The 25,336-nt window shown below is 38.3% G+C and overlaps 1 protein-coding gene and 1 long non-coding RNA gene across 6 annotated transcripts in view; one reads left to right on the forward strand and one right to left on the reverse strand.

Annotated features, from left to right (window-relative positions):
- The window catches only part of TOPBP1 (DNA topoisomerase II binding protein 1), a 64,440-nt gene that overhangs the window by 18,103 nt on the left and 21,001 nt on the right, over positions 1-25,336 (reverse strand). For 3 of the 4 annotated variants that reach the window (NM_001266430.1, XM_015132069.3, XM_077991004.1), the window contains 11 exon segments: positions 25-136; positions 371-537; positions 1,419-1,639; positions 3,646-3,838; positions 6,349-6,451; positions 6,569-6,715; positions 7,304-7,427; positions 11,623-11,732; positions 11,821-11,994; positions 21,442-21,728; positions 23,549-23,760. In NM_001266430.1, the coding sequence (NP_001253359.1) occupies positions 25-136; positions 371-537; positions 1,419-1,639; positions 3,646-3,838; positions 6,349-6,451; positions 6,569-6,715; positions 7,304-7,427; positions 11,623-11,732; positions 11,821-11,994; positions 21,442-21,728; positions 23,549-23,760 (1,850 nt within the window). 4 annotated transcript variants of the gene reach the window in all.
- On the forward strand, positions 13,608-15,436 carry LOC144339015 (uncharacterized). Of its 2 annotated transcripts, XR_013413562.1 has the most exons (4): positions 13,608-13,744; positions 14,206-14,302; positions 14,789-14,886; positions 15,303-15,436. It is a non-coding gene; the product is annotated as an uncharacterized LOC144339015 (long non-coding RNA). The 2 variants fall into 2 exon arrangements; XR_013413561.1 differs by lacking the exon at positions 14,206-14,302.

A 25,336-nucleotide genomic window follows, 5' to 3' on the forward strand; every position in this document is an offset into this window, starting at 1 on the left:
TTGATTTAAGTAAAATACTGGTACCTAGTTTCTCAATCAGATGACAATAGTCAATACGTTCTTGAGGATTCAGAGATGATAACTGAAATATGTACTGTTTTTTTAATTCTTCATGAGTCTCCTCTATCGTTATAATCTGGAATGAAAGTTTTATTTTAGAAAAAATTAACATTAAAAATGATCAGATATACAGTTCTTTTACAGTGGTATTTTACTCAGTCTTCTAAGTTATGAAATATACAAATAATAATACAATGCAAAAAATAGTTTTCAACATTTGATGAAGCCTTGATATTGATATCAACAAATTTCTAATACAGCCTAACAGCAATATGCAAAAGCTGTATCACCATATCAAGGATCAACAAACCTTTTCTCTAGGGTGTGGAGCCACAGGGGGGTTGGCAAGCGGAAAGGCAATACTGGGGGCTTGAGGCGTAGGGATCAGGTGGCTGTCTTTTATGGGAGTTTCCAGTTCTTCAGAGATCGGGTGTTTGGGAGCTTCAGTCACACGTATGTCTCCAGGATCACAGACAGCTGAGGACAATAAAATGCTGCAGTGTGACAGGATCCAAATAAGACTAAAAACAAATTCTAGGAAATATTCTCATCTGTCTTAGCCAAGATGAAGTTAAGCACAAACTCTGGAATGTAAAAAGTACATGCAAAAAAGCACTCTATCTCCAGAACTTATAAATAATGCATCCCATCTGCATGTGGCAACATAATAATAATAAAGAAAAAAATGCGATTAATTAGCATTAAAGGGAGCAAGTGTGTTATCTGTGGGCTTCTCCCAACATTTTCCTTAAATACCAAGTTTTCATGGTTAAGTGTAACCCAAATTTGTAAAATGAGAGCAATTCTACACTTGGAGAAAAGCAGAAGCAGAGATAAATCTATATATCTAATGTAGGGAGGTAATCATGCGATGTGAAAAAGAAGAAAAGGAAGAAAAAAGATGAGAGATAAGAAAATTTTGTTTTCAAGGTAAAGCTCAAGAAAAAAATAGAATAATTCAGAAAGAAACTCATACAATCCAAAGAACAAATGTAGGTATGTGCTAGGCAGAATTCAGAAGACTTAAATGAAAATAAGATGACAGGGAGAAAAACCAAGCATTAACTCCACAAATTCAAAAAGGCCTAGGATGAAAGAACAATGGTAAACATTATGTCTACAAAAAAATGCCCAATTCTAAATTTCCAAATTTATGAAAATGTTTTTCAATTTACTGATGAAGTACCTCAATTTACAAATTATTTTTCTGACTCAAGTTTAAACCAAAACTAGAAATATCTACTAAGTTATTTTGTTTGCACATTCAGTTCAGAGAACAACAACATGCTCATCTGTTTATTTTTAAGAGGTCAACATGTACTTAATACAAACAAATGCAAAGATTTCTTTCTTGTTACCCTGTTTAGCAATTTCTGAATCACGCAAAGGCCTTTGAAAAGGAGAATCCTCCAAGTTTTGAATGTCAACCTGAAGCTCAGAGTATTGTGTGGGACAACTAGGCCACTGCAAATTGCTGGCAAGTCTTGCTCTCTCCTCCCTTGCTGTAGGGTCATCCCAAATGATCTGTTCATTTTGGGAAGGCTCTGTGTTGACATCAGGTACTGTTTGACGAGACTGCCTAAGGAATAAAAGTGACAGTTTTAAATAAACAGCAATAACAAATCCAAACTCATTAAATCCATAAGTTAGCCCATAAAAGTTGTGGCTTACCTTTATATGCCATCATCTAGCACACAGTAAGCATTAAAAATATTAAATAAATGACCCTAGGGACATTTTTTTTTTTAAAAAAAAAGGTTTAAGGTTTCTTCCAGAAAAGTATAAAACGCTAGGAACACATATTTTGACTCAATGTCTACAGAACTAAAACTTCGAAGGAGAAATTCAATACTGTCAAGAAATTTTTTAAAAATACAAAAGTAATTGGTACATTTAAAAATGTGATTTTCCTTAATTATACAATGTTTCAAACACTATGGTTACTTTACTTAACAGTAGTTGTATTTTTTAATTACTTGAAATTATAAGCACTATGATTACGAGGGAGGCTGGCAATAAAGGCTGCCTTATCAGAAGAGCCTTTTGGCTATTGGTAACCACTTTCCAGAGTCTATGGTAGAAAAGCAATATGCTGAATTACAGGGAAGTGCATTTTATGGTGCAATCGTAATGATTCTACGTGACAGTAAATAGAAGTCCTGTAATTTTCTTTATATTCACTCAATCATTCTTAGTAAAAATAATTTACCATAAAACTTATACTGTGGAGAAGCAAACAAAACAAAACAAAACAAAACAAAACAGGCCGGGTGCTGTGGCTCACGCCTGTAATCCCAGCACTTTGGGAGGCTGAGGCGGGCGGATCACGAGGTCAGGAGTTCGAGACCAGCCTGGCCAACATGGTGAAACCCCGTCTCTACTAAAACTACAAAAATTAGCCGGGCGTGGTGGCACATGCCTGTAATCCCAGCTACTCAGGAGGCTGAGGCAGGAGAACTGCTTGAACCAGGACCCGGGAGGCAGAGGTTGCTACGAGCCGAGATCACCCCACTGCACTCCAGCCTGGGCAACAAGAGTGAAACTCTGTCTCAAAAAAAAAAAAAACCACCAAAACCCATAAAACAGTTTACCAAAGGAACCCCCCGCCCCCTGCCAAAAAAAAAGACTTCCTTTGCTTCAAAAATAAAGAATATAGTCTTTTGTTCTCAGAGTATATTTATTTACTCTGATTTGGTACATGATTTAGGTTCTCTATAATGATAAAACTTGATCTGAAGCATATTAAAAAGCTACTTTACTCAGTACTGACATAATGAACTGCCTCATGTAATACACAGTTAGCATAAGATAAATGCTAGTTTATCTTATACTTAATTCAATTAGTCAATTGAAAATACAAGTTCCATAATTCTTATCACACAATTATAGATTTTTTCTTCTATCACGAAAAAGATGAAGTTATGCAACTGAGCTTAAGTCACATCACACTAAAAACTGTAATCACCTTTTCTAGAAGATAAATTTTACAAGCAAAATACAAAATGCATGCAAAATTCCAACAAAAATAACTTTAAAATTTTATATATTGCATTAGAAAAAGACTGAAAAAAAATATATGTACTTATTGTTTAATACAAATACTATTCAATATTAGTGTATTAGTAGACAGAGAGAACTGCCTACTGAATCCATTGAGGCAAATTAGATCTGAAAATCATTTCTTTCTCAACAGAGATAATAAAAAGTATCAATCATGCCTCACTGTGAAGCAGGTGCTGCTGTAAGACAAACCTCCATGTCTGCTGCCACCTCCGAGTAAGAAGTCTAGAACTGCTGGGAGCAAGGGACGGAAGGACAAGCTAGAACGAAAAATCTAGTCAGCAGAGAGCCAAAAGCAATAGATAATACTGGAATATAATATTTATTGTTTGGGCTAAATAAGGCCTAGGCGTATAACCCCTTCACTAGTCTTGATATTTTACATTTCTGCTTTTACTGCATATTGGGGAAAAAAACAAAACTAAACTAAATTAGGCCAAGCTCATGGAACTGAGTCAGCAGCAGGTGCATAAATCCTTTCTCTCAAGTCATCTAGTTTTTCTGCCATCAGTGACAGGTACACACCTCAGTGCCTCTAGGACTCTACTTCGTCCACTGCGAGCAGAGCGAGTGCTGTCAGGTGTTGAAGATGCACTGTTACAACCACTTCTTGAAAGGGAAGTCCTCTGCCCTTGGGGTTTCACTATTGATGTTGCAGACATTATCTCCTGTAACTGCTTCTGAAAGTTCTCTCTCATCTCTAAGGTCTGTGTCAGAACTTGAAACAAACACAAATACACCATTCAAGGTAAGTTTCTCTTTCTGACCATATCTTACATTAACTATTTTGTTTAGACCTGGTTGAACACAAACTTATTGACTTAACATTTACTGAATACTAACTACAGGCTATAGTAATGTACTAAGACTATGAATACTGTAGAACATAAAAAGCAGCCCTTACCACAAGCACTGTATATGAAGTAACTAGGAAGCCCTTCAAAGACTTTTTTTTTTTTTTTTTGGTGACAGTCTTGCACTGTCACCCAGGCTGGACAGTGGCGCGATCTCGGCTCGCTGCAACCTCCACCACCCAGGTTCATGCAATTCTCCCTGCCTCAGCCTCTTAAATAGCTGGGATTACAGGTGCCTGCCACCATGCCTGGCTAATTTTTCTATTTTTTAGTAGAGACGGGGTTTCACCACATGGGCTAGGCTGGTCTTGAACTCCAGAACTCAGGTGATCTGCCCACCTCAGCCTCCCAAAGTGCAGGATTACATCGTAAGCCACTGTGCCTGTCCCCCTTCAAAGACATTTCATCAAGACCTGTAGTGATTATCCCTCTGTAAAGCTCCCTGCCTGCTTCTAACTCTTATGGTATATACTACACTCTGAGATGCATTACAGTCATTTGTGCATGTGTCTGATTTTTCCCAAAGATTCTTTTAATTTTCTAGAGACAGGGTCTTGCTCTGTGGCCCAGGCTGGACTGCAGTGGTATGGTTATAGCTCATTATAACCTCTAACTCCTGGGCTCAAGTGATCCTCCAGCCTCAGCCTCCTGAGTAGCTGGCACTACAGTTGTACACCACCAAGCCTGGCTAATTTTTAAATTTTTTGTAGAGACAAGGTCTCACTATGTTGCCCAGGCTTGTCTGGAATTCCTAGCATCAAGCAATCCTCTTGCCTTGGCCTCCCAAAGATCTGAGATTACAGGTGTGAGCCACTGTGCCTAGACTCCCTAAAGGCTCTTGAAAACACAGACCACAAAATATAGCCACCCCTCCACATCCGCCAGTTCTGCATGCATGGATTCAACCAAGTATGGATCAGAAATACTTTAAAGACGTAAAAATGAAAAATATCACAATTAAAAGTACTAGTAAAAAAAAAATATATAACAACTATTTATAAAACGTTTACAGTGTATTAGGTATTATAAGTAATCTAGAGATGATTTAAAGTATACAGGAGGGTGTGTATTGGTTAAATTCAAATCCTGTCATTTTATACATAAGGGACTTAAACATCTGTGGATTTTGGTACCTGAGGTAAGTCCTCGGAACCAATACCACACGGATACCAAGGGACAAGACAACTGTATTTACCTTTGGTTTCTTTAAAGCCTAAACTCTGAAGTATTAAATACTTTTGGAATGAACAGAGTGAAACTAACCAAATAGGTAAGTCATAGGGAAAGCTTTGGTAGGTTAGAATAAGGAAAATAGAACATATTAATCTATTAAAAAGACATCCATATATAAGGTTATTCAGTGCAGTACTATTTATAAAAGCAAGAAAGTAGAAATAACCCAAATACCTATTAAGAACGGACGCCTAAACAAAGTGGGGCCATTCATGATGAATATAATACAATACAGTTGCCCAAAAAGAAAGAAAAGGGAAGAAAGAAGGAAAGGGAAAGGAAGGGAAGAGGGAAAGGAGAGGAAGGGGGACAAGAAGGAAAGCGAGGGAAGGAAGGAAGAAAAGAAAGAAAGAAAAAGACTAAAGAAGCTCCTAGTTATCTACTGATAAAAAAACACTACCCAAGGTAACAAAAAGATCAGGGTATGAAATAGCACGTATAGTAGTCCACCATTTATGTGTGGCGTTTTTTTTTTTTTTTTAAATGGGGGAAAAACATATTTATCGCTATATATGCATAAAATAGCTTAGAAGGATACATAAGGAACTAATAACACTGGGGGGCTGGAGAATAAGGGTGGAAGAAACTCTCCATATGTCTTTTTATATCTTTAAAACCATGTGGATATGTTAAAATATATTGTACATATAAGAAAACTTTTTGAAAATCACTCAAAATAACTGGACCAAAGACCAGATTTTTAAAAAATCACCAACTTCACCTACCTTTAATGGACTAGGGCTGTATCACACTAACTCCATAAAACTCTAGTTTCATAAGTTTCCTAAGCTTTACACTTAAACTACATAAAACTTTGCAAATTATCACTTAATGATCAGCATGGGACTGCAAATCAATCCTCTAATATATGCTTTGCTTGTATTTAGCAACATAGAAAATAATTTTATTTTTCTATCTGATATAAAGGAAGCATTCTGTATGAAAGGAAGACATACATTTGTAAAAGAAATTTAGTAATTTAAACATATTTTACAGCTGGTTACAGTGGCTCACAAGGCAGGAGGATCCTTTGAGCCCAGGAGTTTCAGACCAGTGTGGGCAAGACGACAAGAACCCATCTCCACAAAATATTGAGACCCTGTCTCAAAAAAAAATTTTCAATTAAAACATAAAATTTTACCTCCTTTAGAGTCATTCTTTCCATTTCCATTTGATGGTGCTGATTCTTTATTATTGGTGGCCATATTGTCTACATCATTTTCTTCTAAAATCAAAGGATCTGGCTATTGAAAAAGAAAAATTATAAATTCTCAAACCAAGCCACTGTATAAGGTTTCATAGCAATATATGATTATACCTTTAGCTTAAAAGGGGGTAAATGTATCATCCATATCTCCTACCTCGTCATCCTTTGTTGCAGACACAGCTGAGAGTAGTCGACTATTACAGAGTCGGCCGTCTTGCACTGCACTGATATCCAAGCTCATTTTGGGATTGTAAGTATGTGGATAAAGAGATTCAGGAAGATGTTTATACTCTTGGGCACACTGCAATACAATGGTGTGCTTTAAGACAGGACTGACAAAATCTTAATGAATAGATGATGTTAAGTAGGATAAGGACAAGCAATAATACATTATACTGTCAGATGGCAAAAAGTTCACAAAATTAGTTTGAAAAGTAGTTTACACTGAAAAATGTGCATCATACAAATGAAAAATTGTCCTCACTTTTTAAATGTCATATCCACTGAAGCATAAAATCTGAAACCATTCCTGTGCTTTTGCAAAGGTATCAATTACCCTCCAGAGAATACCAAGAAAAAAAACGAAACAGATCTAAACTCTATTGATACGTTAAATTTTCCCCAAATAATTATAAACTTTCCATTCGTATCACATTTTTAATTAGTAAAAGGAATTGGAGAATTAGAAAGAGTATCCATTAAAGATTTGTTGAGTATTTAAGGACTAAAGATCTTAAGTGTTTGATGCCAAAGAACTGAAATGTGTAGTTTACCAAGATTATTAAACTGGCTTCTAGTTCCATTGAGAGTGAAATCTCTGAGTTAGTGCTCTGAAATAATGTTTGTATATATTTTCAATTAACAAAGAGGGGAAAAAAGCACTGCTTACATCTAAAAGCCAGTGCTCTGAAACAATGTGTACTCCTCTTTCTTTTACAGATTTATACTCCCGATTAGTGTCATTTGGCCGCCCTTGATAGATGAAATGAGTCACTGTTTCATCAAAACTCCACCTGAAATAACCAATACAAAAAAACAAATAACCAAGAGAAACATCCACATTAGTTGAAGATGATCCTTATTTACTATGAACAGAATATCCTGACCTTCCCAAAACTTTCAGACTAGAGTGAACAAGACCATTAAAATGACAGGCTCAAGCCAAGTGATACATGCCTATAGTCCCAGCTACTCAGGAGGCTGAGGCAGGAGGATCACTTGAGGCCAGGAGTTTGAGGCTGTAGTGCGCTATGATCACACCTGTGAACAGACACTACACTTCAGCCCGGGCAACACAGCAAGACCCCACCTCAAGAAAAAAACAGTTAAAAAAATGAAGATAGGCGTTATCGTTTTGGACAAATTTTATGAATATATCTGTGGTACATAAACGCAGACAGAGGTTTAGAAGAATATTCTTTAAAATATTACTTTCTTCTTTATGCTTTTCTGAATTGTTTCAATTTTCTTTTATAAAGAGTATCACTTTTACAGTAACCATAAAGGTATTTCAAATTGATAAACTGCAAAGCATCCAACTTGCCCTCCAGTTGTTGGCAGTCACTATTCATTGTATGCCCCAAAACAGACTATATATATTTTATACATCATTATCTCATCCACTCCTCACAACAATCCTAACACTGGTATTATTACATTTATCTTACAGATAAAATAATTAAGGGACATGGTTCAGTCCCCTGTTGAAGGATATTCAATAAGTAAATGACAGAGATAAGTTTGACTTCAGAAGTCATGCTCTTAACTATTATATTATGGTATGATCTCCCAATTCTTCCTATTCAATATTCTCTCTCTTTCTTTTTTGAGACAGAGTCTTGCTCTGTCGCCCAGGCTGGAATGCAGTGGCACGATCTCGGCTTGCTGCAATCTCCATCTTGTGGGTTCAAGCAATTCTCCTGTCTTAGCCTCCTAGGCAGCTGGGATTACAGGCATGTGCAACCCCGCCTGGTAATTTTTGTATTTTTAGTAGAGACGAGGTTTCACCATGTTGGGCAGGCTGGTCTCGAACTCCCAACTTCAAGTGATCCACCCGCCTTGGCCTCCCAAACTGCTGGGATTACAGGCACGAGCCACCGCACTTGGCCCCTATTTAATATTCTCTTGACCTGGGAAAGATCAAGTAAAAACCAAAGGGTAAGTAAAAATTGTATTTCTAAATACAATCACCAAAATAAAGAGAATTTTATCCTTAGGGACACTTAATGTTTTCCATTTTCTAAGTAAGGAATATCTCTGAACTTTTTAAATAGCCAAATGAATTAAGAAGCTGGGCGCGGTGGCTCATGCCTGTAATCTCAGCACTTTGGGAGGCCAAGGCGGGCAGATCACCTGAGTTTGGGAGTTTGAGACCAGTCTGACTAACATGGAGAAACCCCATCTCTTCTAAAAATACAACATTAACCAGATGTGGTGGTACACGCCTGTAATACCAGCTACTCGGGAGGCTGAGGCAGGAGAATCACTTGAACCCGGGAGATAGAGGTTGTGGTGAGTCGAGATTGTGTCATTGCACACCAGCCTGGGCAACAAGAGCGAAACTCCCTCTCAAAAAAAAAAAAAAAAAAAAAAAGAATAAGAAGTAAGAAGTACTATTGCCTCCTAAATTATATTATAAAAATCTCTATTTCCTACTGACCATGTATCCTCAAACATAACAGTAAAAATACACCTTACTTAATTTGTTAGTCCTCCGAATAACTGTCTCCCTTTCTGCTGTAGTGGTAGATTATCAAGATAATTCATAAAAACAGGAGTATCTCTGCCTGAATCAATTTGGTTTACTATTCAACTCCACTATGACAATATGGAAACCATGAGTTTCAGTCTTCAGAGTCCATTCAAGAACAGACTGTCAGTGGTTGTAGATAGTTTACACCAGGGTTTGGCAAACTTGTTCTTAAAAGGCCAGATGGTAAATATTTTAAACTTTGCAGACCAAACAATCTCTTCTGCAACTGCTCAACTTTTGTCTCGTATGTGAAAGCAGCCATAGGCAATTTGTAAGTGAAAAGGCATTGCTGTATTCCAATAAAACTTCACTTACAAAAACAGATGAACCAGCCCATCCACCCTTGGTCTACATCAGTGGTTTCAGCAAAAGTGTTACTTCAGGGGTTATTCTGGACATTTGTGAGGGTGATTTTGGTTGTTACAATGTGTGTTTGTATGTTGGAAGGTGCTACTAGCATGCAGTGGGTAAGGTACAGGATGCTGGACATTCTGGGGAACAGTCATGCATATAATTATCTCATATCTTGCATGATATTCTAATGTCCCGACAAATTCACGTATGTAAAAAAAGTGGTTTATAATTAGATGAGCCTAGAACCTGTTTGAAATATAAACACTTTTTTTGTTTTGCAGTTTTAATATACGCTAATATTCCAAAAAGGTGACTACTGTATAAACTCATGGAAGACCACTGCTACTCATGATATCTGAGCCCCCAGATTGGTCTCAGCCTTGGGACTGCTGGATTTGTGGTGACTTTACATTGGTATACAAACGTATTAATACTCCATCGTTTTCTAGTGTAGTCAGCCTTAGGCATTACATAACTGAACATGTATCTTTTCTATATTATGCACCTTCTATTTCTCCTATGCATCACAGAGTGCTGTACTGCCTGCCGCTTTTTTAAATTATAAAAGTAGGTAGGTTATATTTATAAATTTCATTTTAATAGAGGGAATGTTACACAAATATTTGTAATAAAATGAAGATGCTGTATCTGATGTGTTGCAAAGATCTGGCCTACATGTTTAACTGTCTGAAGGCAGAAGACAGTATTGGATGATCTCTTTGGGACAGTCTGGTCCTAGATCAAGAAAGGGAACATTTGGAACAACTTCACTTGAAAACTGCTTACTCTATGAATACATAAATATCATAACTTCTGCATATTAAAAGGCTCTTCCCTTTTATCAATTACCAATTACCAATCCATTTCAGGAAAAGATTTAATATAAACTTTAATGCAATATACTGGTTCAATTCTGTTAAGGAATTTCAGTAATAAATTATATTTTTTATACTGAGAGGACTGGCATTTTAAATCGTATAAAAACATACATCCTATATGTTCCCTTGAAAGTCTTATATCTACATCAAAACAGAATATACAAGGAAACATTCAATTTTGAGGGAAAAAAATATACACACATCCCTTGTGGGGCTACTATGAGAATGAAATGAGATAATACTCAGCAACTGGCAATAGGTAACATAATAGGTAATTAGATAATAATAGATAACATTACATAATAATTCATAATAGGTAATACAAATATACTGTAGAAGAGCTGCACTATTTCAAATGGATGTACCAAACACTAAGATGCTTATATCTATTACAGATTAATTTTACTTCTATATTTTCCTGTCCTAATTTCTTTATCAAACAGAAAACAAACTGAAATAAGAGTTACCAAAAGGGAAGGTGAAACTAATCATATTCCTGAAATGGTTCATCATTTGTTAAACAAATTCTTATGCTATCTATGAATGGCTGAACACAAGTTATCAACAAAGTAAGCATTACAGATAGTGGGGGAGTACAGTCAACTCAGGACTGGCTGAAATAGGGAAGAGATTCTCAATTCTGGATACTGATGCCATTTGTGCTAGAAATCTGTCTTCAGGTTAGGCTGTCAGGTTGACTGAAGAAAAATCTGATAATTTAAGTCTCCAAAGTCTTAAAAAAAAAGATAATTAAAACATGCTCAAAAAAGACTATCTTAATAAAGGAGGGCTGCCAGAGTACTTAGTACTACTCCCAGAGAGCTCTAATCTGAAAAATCACTAGTAAAAATAAACTTAATCTCAGATCCAGATGTATTACTATTAATAGACTCTAAACTCCTTGAACACAGGGATTCTTTTAAGCTATACTGATCATTCATGGATCCCAAGTTTCTAGAATAGTGGCACCAAATAGGTTGTCCAATGTTTGTTGTGCATACCCTAAAAAATATACATTTTTTTTATATATATATATGAGTGAACCGAAATGTGAGAGGCTATTTTCAACAGATGTGGTAAATTAAAAATCAACTGGAGAGATTTTGTAGATAAAGACACATGAAACAACAAAATAAACATTTCCTTGTAGATGCTCACAATAGCTTTAGGTTTCCTTATAAATTTCAGTCATATTACCATGAAACAGAAAGATGTGCCAACTACCTGTAATCTGCTCCTAGAGAGGCTGCAATCCCATTTAGTTCACTCTGCTTCTTACTGAGTTTTTTACTAACACATACCACTACTCTGTGAAGTGGCTTTGGGGCTTCTTCCTGTCCATGGAAAATAAAAGAAACAGATCAGTCATTATTGTCTGAAATGTTATCTAAAACTTCCTTTTAATAAGAGAACTAATCCTACCCTCTCTGACTGGGCCTCTTTCAGCTGAGGGCTGGCAGAAAGAGCAACAGCATTTCGAGAGCTATTTGCCAAAGCAAGTTGCAAGTTTTTGACAATAACTTCTGAGAGCGGTGTACTCAGTTTCCTTTTCTGTTGGCTGGGACGTCCTGGAGTTTCCAAGGCTGCAAGTGCATCCTATACATATGAAGGAGAGAGCGAGAAGGAGAAACGAAGAGAAAGAGAGAGAAGCAAGATGGGTTAATAGGACAGGAAAAATAAAGAGGAGGAGAGAGGGGCAAAGAGAGAGAAGGGGGAGAATCCTCAAAATTAATGGGTTACAGTTTAACCTCCTCTAGTTTTCCTCCAAATAACAATAAAAAGAATAAACTGATCGAATCTATATACTGTGAAGAACAAAAATTCCATACTGTCCAGCAAATTGGTTCAAAGAGACTAACAAGCTTACATTTTCAGCAGTGCTTGCCTCTTACCTGAATCTTAGAATTTGAAAAAAAACAAAAAAACAAAACAAAACAAATAAACTCAGAAGGAAGCAAACAAGCAACGATGGATATAATCAAGAAATGAATTATAAAGAAGGTTAGAAAGTCAAAACGAGCTGAGAATTACAAAAAAAAAAAAAAAATCTTCAAAAGTTCAAAATACATTCCTGTTCTAAAGCCACCAACAGTTCCCTCCTGAAAGGAGCTACTGTTGTCCGGATGGCTTGCTCATTCTCTTTTGCATGTGTACAGTATTCCACATATGTATCAGAATGTATTTACCCTGTGTACAACTGATAAGCTTTAGGTTAACAATCTTTTGCTAGTATAATGATGCAATGAATAACCTTGTACACAAACCATTTTGCACATACAAGAGTAAAGGAAACCTTTTAAGCAAAATGTATCTACCAGCCCAGTGCAGTAGCTCCTGGCAGTAATCTCAGCTACTCCAGAAAAGCTGAAGCAGGAAGATGGCTCAAGGCCAGGAGTTTGAGACCAGTCTGGCAAACACGGTGAGACCCCATTTCTTTAAAAAAAAAAAAAAAAAAAAACTAAAAAAACAAGACCAACATGTATCTACCAATGTTGACATTTTCATGAGCAAAGTATGAGTGTGTGTATTTTCCAAATGTGCTTGATAACACAGTAATCAGATTTTTCCTTTTCGACAATCTGATGACTAAAAAATTTTATCTGTATGCTTTAATTTTCTACTCCTTTATACTGAATGAGGTTAAATATCTTTGTGTGTGTGTGTGTGTGTGTGTGTGTGTGTGTGTATTTTAAGACGGAGTCTTGCTCTGTTGCCCAGGGTGGAGTACAATGGTGCGATCTCGGCTCACTGCAACCTCTGCCTCCTGGGTTCAAGCAATTCTCCTGCCTCAGCCTCCCGAGTAGCTGGGACTACAGGCATGCGCCACCATGCCTGGCTAATTTTTCGTATTTTTAGTAGAGACAGGGTTTCACCATGTTGGTCAGGCTGATCTCGAACTCCTGACCTTGTGATCCGCCTGCCTTTGCCTCCCAAAGTGCTGGGATTACAGGTGTGAGCCACCGCGCCTGGCTATATATATATTTATATCTAATTTTTTGTGACAACTATCTGCTCCTATCCTTTTCCCATTTGTCCACTGGGTTGTTAGTCTTTTTTTTTTTTTAATTGCTTGTATGAATATACTTTTATATTCATTTGTATGAATTTATATGTGCATGTATCAACTGTGATATAACATCCGTGTATTTACTTTCAATTTATCATTTGTCAAATTTTTGCCATGCAGCCTTTTGTTTTTTAGAGATGGAGTCCTGCTTTGTCACCTAAACTGGAGTGCAGTGGCATGATTATACATCACTACGGCTTCTAACTCCTAGGTTCAAGGGATCCTCTCACCTCAGCCTCCCAGGTAGCTGGGACTCCAGATGCACAACCCTGTGCTCAGGTAATTTTAAAATTTTTCATAGAGACAGGGTCTTGCCGTCTTTCCCAGGCTGGTCTCAAACTCCTAGGTTCAAGCAATCTTCTCTTCTTGGCCTCCCAAAGGGCTGGGATGACAGGTGTGAGTCACCGTGCCTGGCTGGAGAATTTGTTTTGTTTTTTGAGACAGGGTCTTGCTCTCTTGCCCAGAATGGAGTGCAGTGGCTCCATCCTCGATCTTAGCTCACTGCAACCTCTGCCTCTGGGGCTCAAGCAATCCTCCCACGTCAGCTGGGACTATAGGCGTGTGCCATCACACTCACAGAATTTTTAATGCTGTCAAATTCATACAAATCTTCTATTTCTTTTGGAGTGTATGTTATAGTTAGGCCTTCCCCACACTAGGATTATTTTAAAAACAAATTCATGACATGTTTGGGAATTTTTATGGCTTCATTTCTTATGTTGAAATATCTTATCATCTAGGCTGGGTATGGTGGTTCACGCTTGTAATTCCAACACTTTGGGAGGCCAAGGCAGAACTGCTTGAGCCCACGAGTTCTAGACCAGCCTGAGCAACATGGTGAGTGTGAGACTCTACCTCTCCAAAAAATACAATTAGCTGGGCACAGTGTCATGTACCTGTAGTCTGAGTTACTCAGGAGGCTGAGGTGGGAGGACTGCTTGAGCCCAGGAGGTCGAAGCTGCAGTGAGCCATGATGATGCCACTGAACTCCAGCCCAAGCGATAAAGGGAGATCCTGTTTCAAGGAAAACCCCAAAAGTTGATCATCTAAAAAGTATTCTGATGTAAAGTGTGAGCTTTAATTACAAACGTATTCTCAGATGGCTACCTAGTTGTCTAATTTGAATGCTACCTTTATTACATAATACATTCCCCTATTTGTGGAGTATAATCTTATACACTAACTTGATTATTCAGGTGACAACACACTGCTTTAATTACTGCAACTTTACAGGAGGTTTTAATAAATGGTAGGGTTACTCCCTACCTGCAATTATTCTTTTCAGATTTTTAAAATACTGTTTCTGCTTGCATTTTTTTCTAGGATCTACATTACCTTTCAATATGGTTTGGATTTGTGTGCCCACCCAAATCTCATGTTGAACTGTAATCCCCAGTGATGGAGGAGGAGCCTGGTGGCAGGTGACTGGATTATGGGGGTGGATTTCTCCCTTGCTGTTCTTGTGATAATGAGTTCTCATGATACCTGGTTTGTTTTGAGATGGAGTCTCACTGTTGCCCAGGCTGCAGTGCAGTGGCGCGATCTTGGTTCTACGCAACCTCCACCTCCTGGTTCAAGTGATTCTCCTGCTTCAGTCTCTCGATTAGCTGGGACTACAGGCATGTGCCAACACACCCAACTCATTTTTATATTTTTAGTAGAGATGCGGTTTTGCCATGTTGGCCAGGCTGGTCTTGAACTCCTGACCTCAGGTGATCCACTCACCTTGGCCTCCCAAAGTGCTGGGATTACAGGTGTAAGCCACTGTGCCTGGCTGATACCTGGTTGTTTAAAAGTGTGTGGCATCTCCCCCCGCTATCTTTTCCTCCTTCTCCAGCCATGAAAGACGTGTTCACTTCCCCTTCACTTTCGACCATGACTGTAAGTTTCCTGAGGCCTCCCCAGTGGTGCTTCCTGTATAGTCTGTGGAACTGTGAGTCAATTAAACCTATTTCCTTTATAAAGTTGGACGTGGTGGCTCACACCTGTAATCCCAGCACTTTGGGAGGCTGAGGTGGGTGGATCACTTGAGGTTGGGAGTTTGAGACCAGCCTGCCCAACACAGTGAAACCCCATCTCTACTAAAATTACAAAAATTAGCCGGGTGTGGTGGTGGGTACCTGTAATTCCAGCTACTCGGGAGGCTGAGGCAAGAGAATTGCTTGAACCCAGCAGGCGGAGATTGCAGTGAGCCGAGATCACGCCACCACACTTCAGCCTGGGCAACAGAGCAAGACCCCGTCTCAGTATAAAAAAAATAAAAATAAGAACAAATTACTCGGTCTGGGGTAGTTCTTTATAGCAATGTGCAAACAGATTAATATGCCTTTACAGATCTTGACGATGCTTAAATCTATTTTGCCAAGAACATAGTCTTTCTATATGCTAAACTTTAATTTTTTTAATTTCTTCAAAGCATTTTAGAGGATTCCTCATACAAAAATCAGAAGCTCCCAGACCACCTCTATCTGCCTTCAGCACACGTGCCACTAGTACTTTCCTCTACTTAAGTAGATCCCAATGCCTCTCAGACTCAAGCCTCCTGCAAGTCTTCCTTCTCTCATCTGCATCATCAATTGGCTCTCTACTGGCAGTTACACTGGCATATAGTTATTTCTTCTTCTTCTTTTTTTGAGACAGGATCTCAGTTTGTCACCCAGGCGGGAGTGCAGCGGCATGATCACTGCCCACTGCATCCTCTATCTCCTGGGCTCAAGCAATCCTCCTGCCTCTGCCTCCCAACTAGCTGGGACTACAGACGTGCACCACCATGCCCAGCTAATTTTTGTGTATTTTGTAAAGACAGGGTCTTGCCATGTTGCCCAGATTTGTCTTGAACTCTTGGGACTCAAGTGATCCTCCCGTCTTGGGCTCCCAAAGTGCTGGCATTATGGGCAAGCGCCACTGAGCCTGGCTATTTCTTCTACCTTAAAAAGAAAACAACATTCTTTTGACCCTACTTTGCCCCATAACTACAACTCCATTTTCTTGGCTCCCCTTTATGGCAAGACTCCTTCAAAAATCATTGTTTACATTCAATGTCTCCCATTCTTCTCATTTCTTTATGAACCCACACCAACTTCCATCTCCATCATGCCACCAAAACCCTTAATGTTATGATGACACCATTGACCTCCATAATGCTAAATCCACTGGCCAATTTTCTATTCTCACCTTTCTTGATCTTTGAGCAGTACTGGACATAGTTAACCCCTCCTCCCTCTTTGAAATACTTGGCTTCTAAAATAATCTCTAGGCTTTCCTCCTCTCTTATAGCTCCTTCTCAGTCTCCTTTGCTGGTTCCTCCTCTAAAGGTGAGCACCTCAAGGTGTTCCTTAGAGCTCTTTTCTTCAGCTGGGCATGTTGATTCACACCTATAATCCCAACACTTTGGGAGGCCAAGGCAGGAGGATTGCTTGAGTCCAGGAATTTAAGGCCAGCCTGGGCAGTGTGGTAAGATCCCCGTATCTACAAAAAAATTAAAAATTAGCCAGGTATAGTGACATGCACCTGAAGTCCTAGTTGCTTTGGAGGCAGAGGTAGAAGTATTGCTTGAGTCCAGAGGTCAAGGCTGTAATGGGCTATGATCATGCCACTACACTCCAGCCTGGATGACACAGCGAGACCTTGTCTTAAACAAAACAAAACAAAACCAAAAAAACCCTCTTTCCTTTCTTCGCCTTCTCCTGTTCTCTTGGCATCTGTCCTCACATGGCTTTACATATTACCTACAAACTCAGAACCCCAAATTTTTATCTCCAGCCCAAACCATTCCTCAAACTTCCAGCTTTATTTGCAACTGCCTATTTAACAACTACTTGGATATCTAACAGGCATCTCCAACTTAATGTGTCTAACATGTGAACTCTTCATCTTTAGGCTCCAATCCCAACCTGTTCTGTTCAACTCAGTTGATTGGCAACTCCATTTTTCTCATCTCTCAGACCAAAAATTTGAAAAGAATCAAATTTTAAAACCTACCGTGTATTGTAGAAAACTGATTTCAAATGATTGAGAATTCTTGACATCTAGACATCCTCGTAAAACTATTTGAGTTCAAAGATAAAAGGAAAGGCCAGGCGTTGTGGCTCATGCCTGTGATCCCAGCACTCTGGGAGGCCAAGGTGGACAGATCACTTGACATCAGGAGTTCAAGGTCAGTCTGGCCAACATGGCAAAACCCCGTCTCTACTAAAAATACAAAAACTCACCAGGCATGGTGGCGCATGCCTGTAATCCCAGCTACTCGGGAGGCTGAGGCAGGAGAATCGCTTGAACCCGGGAAGCAGAGGTTGCAGCGAGCCGAGATCGTGCCACTGCACTCCAGCCTGGGTGACAGAGCGAGACTGTGTCTTAAAAAAAAAAAAAAAAAAAAAAAAGATAAAAGAAAAATCCACATGACCTCCAGGCAAAAAGATGAAATAACTTACAAAGACAAGATAATTTAATTAGATTGGCATCAGATTTTTTTCAAAAACAACACACACAAAGCAAGGCAGTAGTGGAAGAGCGTTTTCAGGAAACTCAAGAAAAAAACCAGCAAACTAAGAATAGTACATCCAAACAATCTGTAGTAGAAACAAGGCCATAGTAAAAGTTATGAACATGCATAACTCAAGGAATACTGTACACAAGTGTACACACAGATTCCTGAGGAACCTACTAGAAAATGAACTTCATCATACCAAAGCTGACAGGAAAGCTTCAAAAAGAAGAGTACTATTTCATATATTTGATTATAGAGTTAAGACCAAAACAAGGGTGGGGTCTGTGGGTTGAAAAAATATATTTTTCCTCCTGACAAAGTAAAAAAATATGCAATGAAAAACAGAAGAGAGAAAAGGGGGAAACAGAATAAAATCTTCTATACAGGCAATTAGTGGGAGCCAAAAACATAATTGAAAACTGACAAATAATAAAGAATACCATTTAAGTAGGAAGAGGTATGCATCATCATGCCCAGCTAATTTTTCCAACTTTTTGTAGATGTGGGGTCTCACCATGTTGCCCAGGCTGGTGTCCAACTCCTGCCTCAAGTGATCTACCCCTGATCAGCCTCATAATGTGCTGGGATAACAGGCATGAGCCACTATGTCCAGCCATCCTTGTACTTATTTCTTTTTGAGACAGGGTCTTGCTCTGTCATTCAGGCTGGAGTACAGTGGTAGGATAGCTCACTACAGCCTCAAACTCCTGGGCTCAAGCCATCTTGCCACCTCAGCCTCCTGAGTACCTAGGACTACAGGTGCACTCCACCAAGCCCAGCTAATTAAAAAAAAAAATTGGCCGGGCGTGGTGGCTCAAGCCTGTAATCCCAGCACTTTGGGAGGCTGAGACGGGCGGATCACTAGGTCAGGAGATCGAGACCATCCTGGCTAACACAGTGAAACCCCGTCTCTACTAAAAAATACAAAAAAAAACTAGCCAGGCGAGGTGGCGGGCGCCTGTAGTCCCAGCTACTCGGGAGGCTGAGGCAGGAGAATGGCGTAAACCCGGGAGGTGGAGCTTGCAGTGAGCTGAGATCCGGCCACTGCACTCCAGCCTGGGCGACAGAGCCAGACTCAGTCTCAAAAAAAAAAAAAAAATCGTTAGAGATGGGGGTCTTGCTATTTTGCCCAGGCTCGTCCAGAACTCCTGGTCTCAAGTGATGCTCCCACCTCAGCCTCCCAAAGTGCTGGGATTACAGATGTGAGCCACCATAACCAGCCCCTTGTACCATTTTTATTTTGCAACTTTTTGTAAGTTAGAAATTATTTTGAAGTACAAAATGAAATAAAACAGCTTATAATAGCAAGTATCAGCAAAGATGAGGAACATTGGGTACACTCAACACACTACTGGTGGAAGCATAAATTCGTATAATCACTTTGGCAAAAAATTTGTCGTTCTCTACTGAAGCTGAAATAGAACCCAACAATTTCACTTCTAGGTATATACCACATAGTAATACACACACATAGACTCCAAGAGACACGCACAAGAATGCTCACAGTGAAATTATTTTGTAAGGGCAAAAAAACAGTAACCAACTAAATGCCCATCAACAGTACACTGGAAATGTAAATTCGGTATATCCATACAAAGGAATAAATAAATGAACTATATTTGCATGTAGCAAAACAGACACATCTAAATAAGGGTTAAAGAACAATTTTTAAAAAGCAGACTCAAAAAAATACATACTCTGATACCATATATTTAAAAGTCAAAAACAAGCATAACAAAACAATAGGGTTAGAAGTCAGGAGTATACTTTAGGGAGGAAGCAGTGATGGAGCCACAAGGAAGTGTTTACAGTGCTGACCATGGTCTCTATCTGAACGTGTATAGTGGCTTCCCAATGATTAACCCTGATATTTCATTAGCAGTATACTTATTGGACTGCTCTGATGTATATTAATTAAAAATTAACTTTAAATAAGAGGTGAATTTTTTGGTGGGGAGGGAAGGTGAGGCCTAAGAGATGGTCAATTTTGTGATTATTCCATAGGCCCTTTCATGTTTTGAGTAAATAATTCAATATACCATATTATATCAGTTTGAAGAACCACTGATTATAAGATGAAGCATTATTTATGTGCCATCAAAAAAGAAAGAAAAAGGAGAAAAAACACTGCTCAATATTATGACTCTAAACAATAAAATCTTTAAATGTGCTTTTTGTACTCACGCTATTCAGAACTATCAGCTTTCCACTGCAAAACTTTTATTGCAAAGTATCTACATAAGAATGGTCTCAATGACTGAAAATATTTCTACTGTTTTCTTGCCTACTAATATTATTACATTTGCTCTTCGGAGAGTCTGTGAGTTATGAGACTTCAGAGATCATCTGGATTTTACAGATGAGAATAATGAAGCCGAAAGAGGTTGACTTGCTTTTAAAAGGCAGTAGGGGACAAAGAAGAGACTTGATCCTACACCTCACAGTTCCCAAGACTGATTTTCCTTTATTTCTTAAGGGATATGGACCTGAGTATTAATCACAGTACAAAATGTTACCTCAGAAGAGATTTCATGTGAAAACTTAGAATTTTGAGTTTAATAGTAAAGACTTTTTTTTTCATGTGGGTCACTGGAATTCTCACCAAAAATAAAGACATAAATTAGCTTGGGGAAAATTGTCCTGGATATCAGTTAATATTTATTTTCTGAATATGAATAATCTGTAAACTTTTTAGTAAGTCTGCTCCAAAACACACTAATAAAAATTATTAAAATATTGCTTCTAAATACCCTACAAGCAAAAATATCAACAGACAAATGAGTAAAATAATTCTGCAAAGGTTTGTAGATAAAGAAATCATAGACAACGGTTTGAACAGCCACTTAAGACGTCAAAAGCTACTAAAGAAATAGTGATGAAAATCAGCTTTGGAAAATAAAAGAAAATCATATGGAAGATTTTATTAGCCCCTGATTTGCAAACAAATTTTTCAGAAAGGGAGCCATACTATACTGCTCAGGAGATCAAACTAAAACACAGACTTAACTCATGTCTTTACAGGAAACAATTCAAGTAAGGTGATACACACACATTTTCAGAAGGCAAATCGTGGCTGTACTCTGAGAACCAACATATAAAGTAGCAGTGTGTTTACATTTTATAGTTTATAAAGTGATTTCATCATTTGATCTTTATAATCTATGAATTTTCAGAGCAAATATTATCTTCTTTGTATGAAGAAACAAACTGAAGCTCAGGTATGTTAAATGATCGGCCTAGTCATACAGTTCAAGATTGATCTAGTACTTGAACCCAGATGTCCTAATTTCACACCGTATTTATCTATAGCTCTTACCTTAACCCTAAATGTATTTTGGGACTCAAAACATTCAAACGCAATAACAAAAATCTACTTGCCAATGTCTCTGGAAAATTTACTACTACACTTTAGAGGTGATGCTGAATTTGGTGCTTTAACTTTATAAACGGTAAAACTGTTAACTCTGGGACCATTGCCTATAAACCTTACCTTCACATCAAAGGAAGGCTTGAAGAGTTTGTCCTTGGACAGGAATTTTGATGGTGTATCCAGGTGTAGTGAGGGCTCCTTCTGAAGTGGTTGTCCTACTGCTGGGGAGGCTGAAACCTGTCTGGCATGTTGTGAGACCACAGCATGGAAAGCTTTACTCTGAAAGCGATTCATATCTAAAGGTGTAATGACGGTTTTTCTGTGAGTTTGCAGGCGTGTGCCAGGATGCTCTGCAGTATCTGAATTTAGATTGATTCCATTTGTTATTTCTGTTTCCAAACTTCGTTCTAGAGATTTAAAATGAAAAGAAACAAATATGAGCCACTAATGCCCACTTTTTTCCAGTACACAAGAAGTAATGTTTTACATCTGTTTTATTTCCTTTCTTTCTTGCATAACTCTTGGGCTCAAGTGATCCATCTACCTTGTCATCCCAATCTAACTGTTAGTTTTCATGTCAATTCTCAGTACACTTTAAATGACAAAATTATATATCTACTTTCCAAGAAACAAACCAGATTATGCATTAAATATATGTTGAGTTAGACAAGCACATTAACTGAAAAACTAAAAATAGATTTCCTGTTTCATCTTGCTATGTCTCAATAAGCCTATTTGCCAAAAATTGTATCAGTGAATGTCTTTCTAGTCAATGACAGGCTACAAAGAAAATCTGAATTACTCAGAGTTAACTACAGTAAAGTTTTGGAAAGCCCTTAATCAAATTTTAATACAACCTAAACATCACTTAGCCTCAGTCATAAAATTACCAGTCTGTCTGGCAAAATAAGTAATGACTCTGAGAGGTGTTCCCAAGCTGCTGATATGCCCCTGAAGTTTGCCCAGGAATGCTATTATCTTACAAGAGAGGGTACTGTATTCTTCCACCTCTGCCTTCCACCTGTTTTCAACATTTAACAAAAAAACTTATTAGATAGCTACTCCATGCCAGGCCTAGTGTTAGACACGGGAAATACAGAATTCACAAGACATGCATGTTCACTGCCTTTCTGGAACTTATAATTTAGCAGGGAGACACAAAATAAACCACCATTATAACACCGAGGTAAGAGATAAAAGGGATGATACAGAGTGTCATGGTGAAACAAAACATTACACCAAGACAAAGGCCATACTTAGTGAGTCAAGAAAGGCTTCCCAAGACAGTGTGGCGATTCCTCAAGGATCTAGAACTAGAAATACCATTTGACTCAGTGATCCCATTACTGGGTATATAACCAAAGGATTATAAATCATGCTACTATAAAGACACATGTACACGTATGTTTATTGTGGCACTATTCACAATAGCAAAGACTTGGAACCAACCCAAATGTCCATCAATGATAGATTGGATTTGGATTAAGAAAATGTGGCACATATACACCATGGAATACTATGCAGCCATATAAAAGGACGAATTCATGTCCTTTGTAGGGACATGGATGAAGCTGGAAACCATCATTCTGAGCAAACTATCACAAGACAGAAAATCAAACACCGCGTGTTCACACTCATAGGTGGGAATTGAACAATGAGAACACTTGGACACAGGGCGGGAAACATCACACACCGGGGCCTGTTGTGGGGTACGGGGGTGGGGGAGAGATAGCATTAGGAGAAATACCTAATGTAAATGACGAATTAATGGGTGCAGCAAACCAACATGGCACATGTATATATGTAACAAACCCGCATGTTGTGCAAAAGCACCCTAGAACTTAAAGTATAATAATAATTAAAAAAAAAAAAAGAAAAAAAAAAAAGAAAGGCTTCCCAGTGAAAGTGGTATCTTAGCTGAGAACTGAAAGATAAGAAGGAAGAGCTGGCAACTGTGAGGTGGTCTACAGGAAACATGCAGAAGCCCAAAGATAAGAGGAGAGAGAGCACATTAATTACATGGTATGTTACTGTGAGCCATCGAAGGAATCAACAATAAATAGGAGCCAGGCTTACATCTTTAGACTTCAAACACTGAGACCCTCACTGCACCCAATGTGAAAAGCGAAAATCAATGACCTTTTCTAAACACAAGCATTGGCACGTTTATATCCCAGAAACCATCCAGCTGTAAATATATATAAAATAACAGAATAAAAGTATTAACCTTCTTCAGACGAATTTTCAATCAGAAAATGGCTTTCGTCTGCTCTCTTTCCCGTTCTAGCAGTCTCCAACAGCCAAGCTATAGTAACTGCAGGTAAATTCCACTTCTTTGCAGCTTCATATTTAGAGCCACCAGGTTCCTTCAATATAAGATGAGTACTGGCAAACATGCCTTTCTTTGCATTGGATTTGCGAACAAAGTATTCTTGAACACTGAAATTTATATTTAAAGAAGTGGAAATGGTCACATATACAATTCACCCGCAACACTTAAGAACAAAATTTCCAACACAACAGTGTGATTAGAGATCATGTAAGTATAAAAAAAAAATACTGATTAAAAGTTGGTTTATTCTATCTGAAATTAAGCTAATCCCCTTACAAATGCTTACTCTAGGGTAAAAATGTATTGCTGTAACAAATTTTTTATAAAAACATAATTAGACGTATTATGTTTTTAGACAATTAGACAATTATGCATAATTAGACATACAAAGAACCGACAGCAAAATTACTTCCTTTTGAGACAGGGTCTTGTCTTGGTATGTTGTCCAGACTGGAGTGCAGTGGCACAATCACAGCTCACTGCAACCTCCACTTCCCAGGCTCAAGCTATCCTCCCACCTCAGCCTCCCCGGTAGCTAGGACTACAGGTGTAGTTCCTAACCACCACATCTGGCTAATTTTTGTATTTTTTGTAGAGATGGGGTTTCACCATGTTGCCTAGCCTGGTCTCAAACTCCTGAGCTCAAGTGATCCTCCTGCTTCAGCCTCCTAAAGTTGGGATTACAGGCGTGAACCACCTCACACAGCCAAAATTACCTCCTAAATTAGTTATCACCCCCACACTTTGTCCTTTCCCCCCAAAAGAAGGCAAGGAAGAAGTGACAGGAGCAAAGTGTATAAATAACACATTATTATTATTTTTTAACCTACTACAACTTTCCAAAGCATTTCTACATATTATCTCATTTGATCCTCTCAATATTTAAGTATCGATATGGGAAAAAATAGAGAGAAATTAAGTGCCTCAAGATCACAGGATATTACACACAGAGAATACAGGGCAGAAAAAGAAGTCTATGACTTGAGAGTGAACCGAATTCCATGATTTCTTTTATGACTTCTGGGTTTTATGTTCCAGTTCCCAACTTTTCAGATTTTTTAATTTCCCATGTTTCCTGACACTTTTTTTCTATGTTATGTGTTTATCCTAGTACTTTTATAACTTCATTTTTTATATTTAACCCACTAATCCATTCAGTACTTATTTAGATATGAGATATTGCTCCAGCTTTAATGAATCCTATTTATTGAATAAGCCATGTCTTCCTTAATAATTTGAAATGTCACTTTTATCGTAAATTCCTTTGTGTATTTGAGTCTCCTGCCACTCTTGCTGTCCCTGAATTAAACTTTCTGCTACACGCAACTACACTGTTATTTAGTGAAGTTTCACAAAATATATGTTTGTTTGTTTTCTGAGACAGGGTCTTGCTCTGTCCTCCAGGCTAGAGTACAGTGGCGCCATTGTGACTCACTGCAGTCTTGACCTCCCAAGCTCAAACAATACTCCCACCTCAGCCTCCCAAATAACTGAGACTACAGATTTATGCTACACTGCCTGGCTCATTTAAAAAATTTTTTTTAAAGACAGAGTCTTAGTATATTGCCCAGGCTGGTCTTGAACTTCGCCTCCTGCCACAGCCTCTCAAAGTGCTAGGATTACAGGCATGAGCCACCACACCTGGCCACAAAATGTATTTTAATAACTGTTAGGGCTAGTCCC

Source organism: Macaca mulatta, chromosome 2 (assembly GCF_049350105.2).
Source record: "Macaca mulatta isolate MMU2019108-1 chromosome 2, T2T-MMU8v2.0, whole genome shotgun sequence".
Taxonomy (NCBI): domain Eukaryota; kingdom Metazoa; phylum Chordata; class Mammalia; order Primates; family Cercopithecidae; genus Macaca; species Macaca mulatta.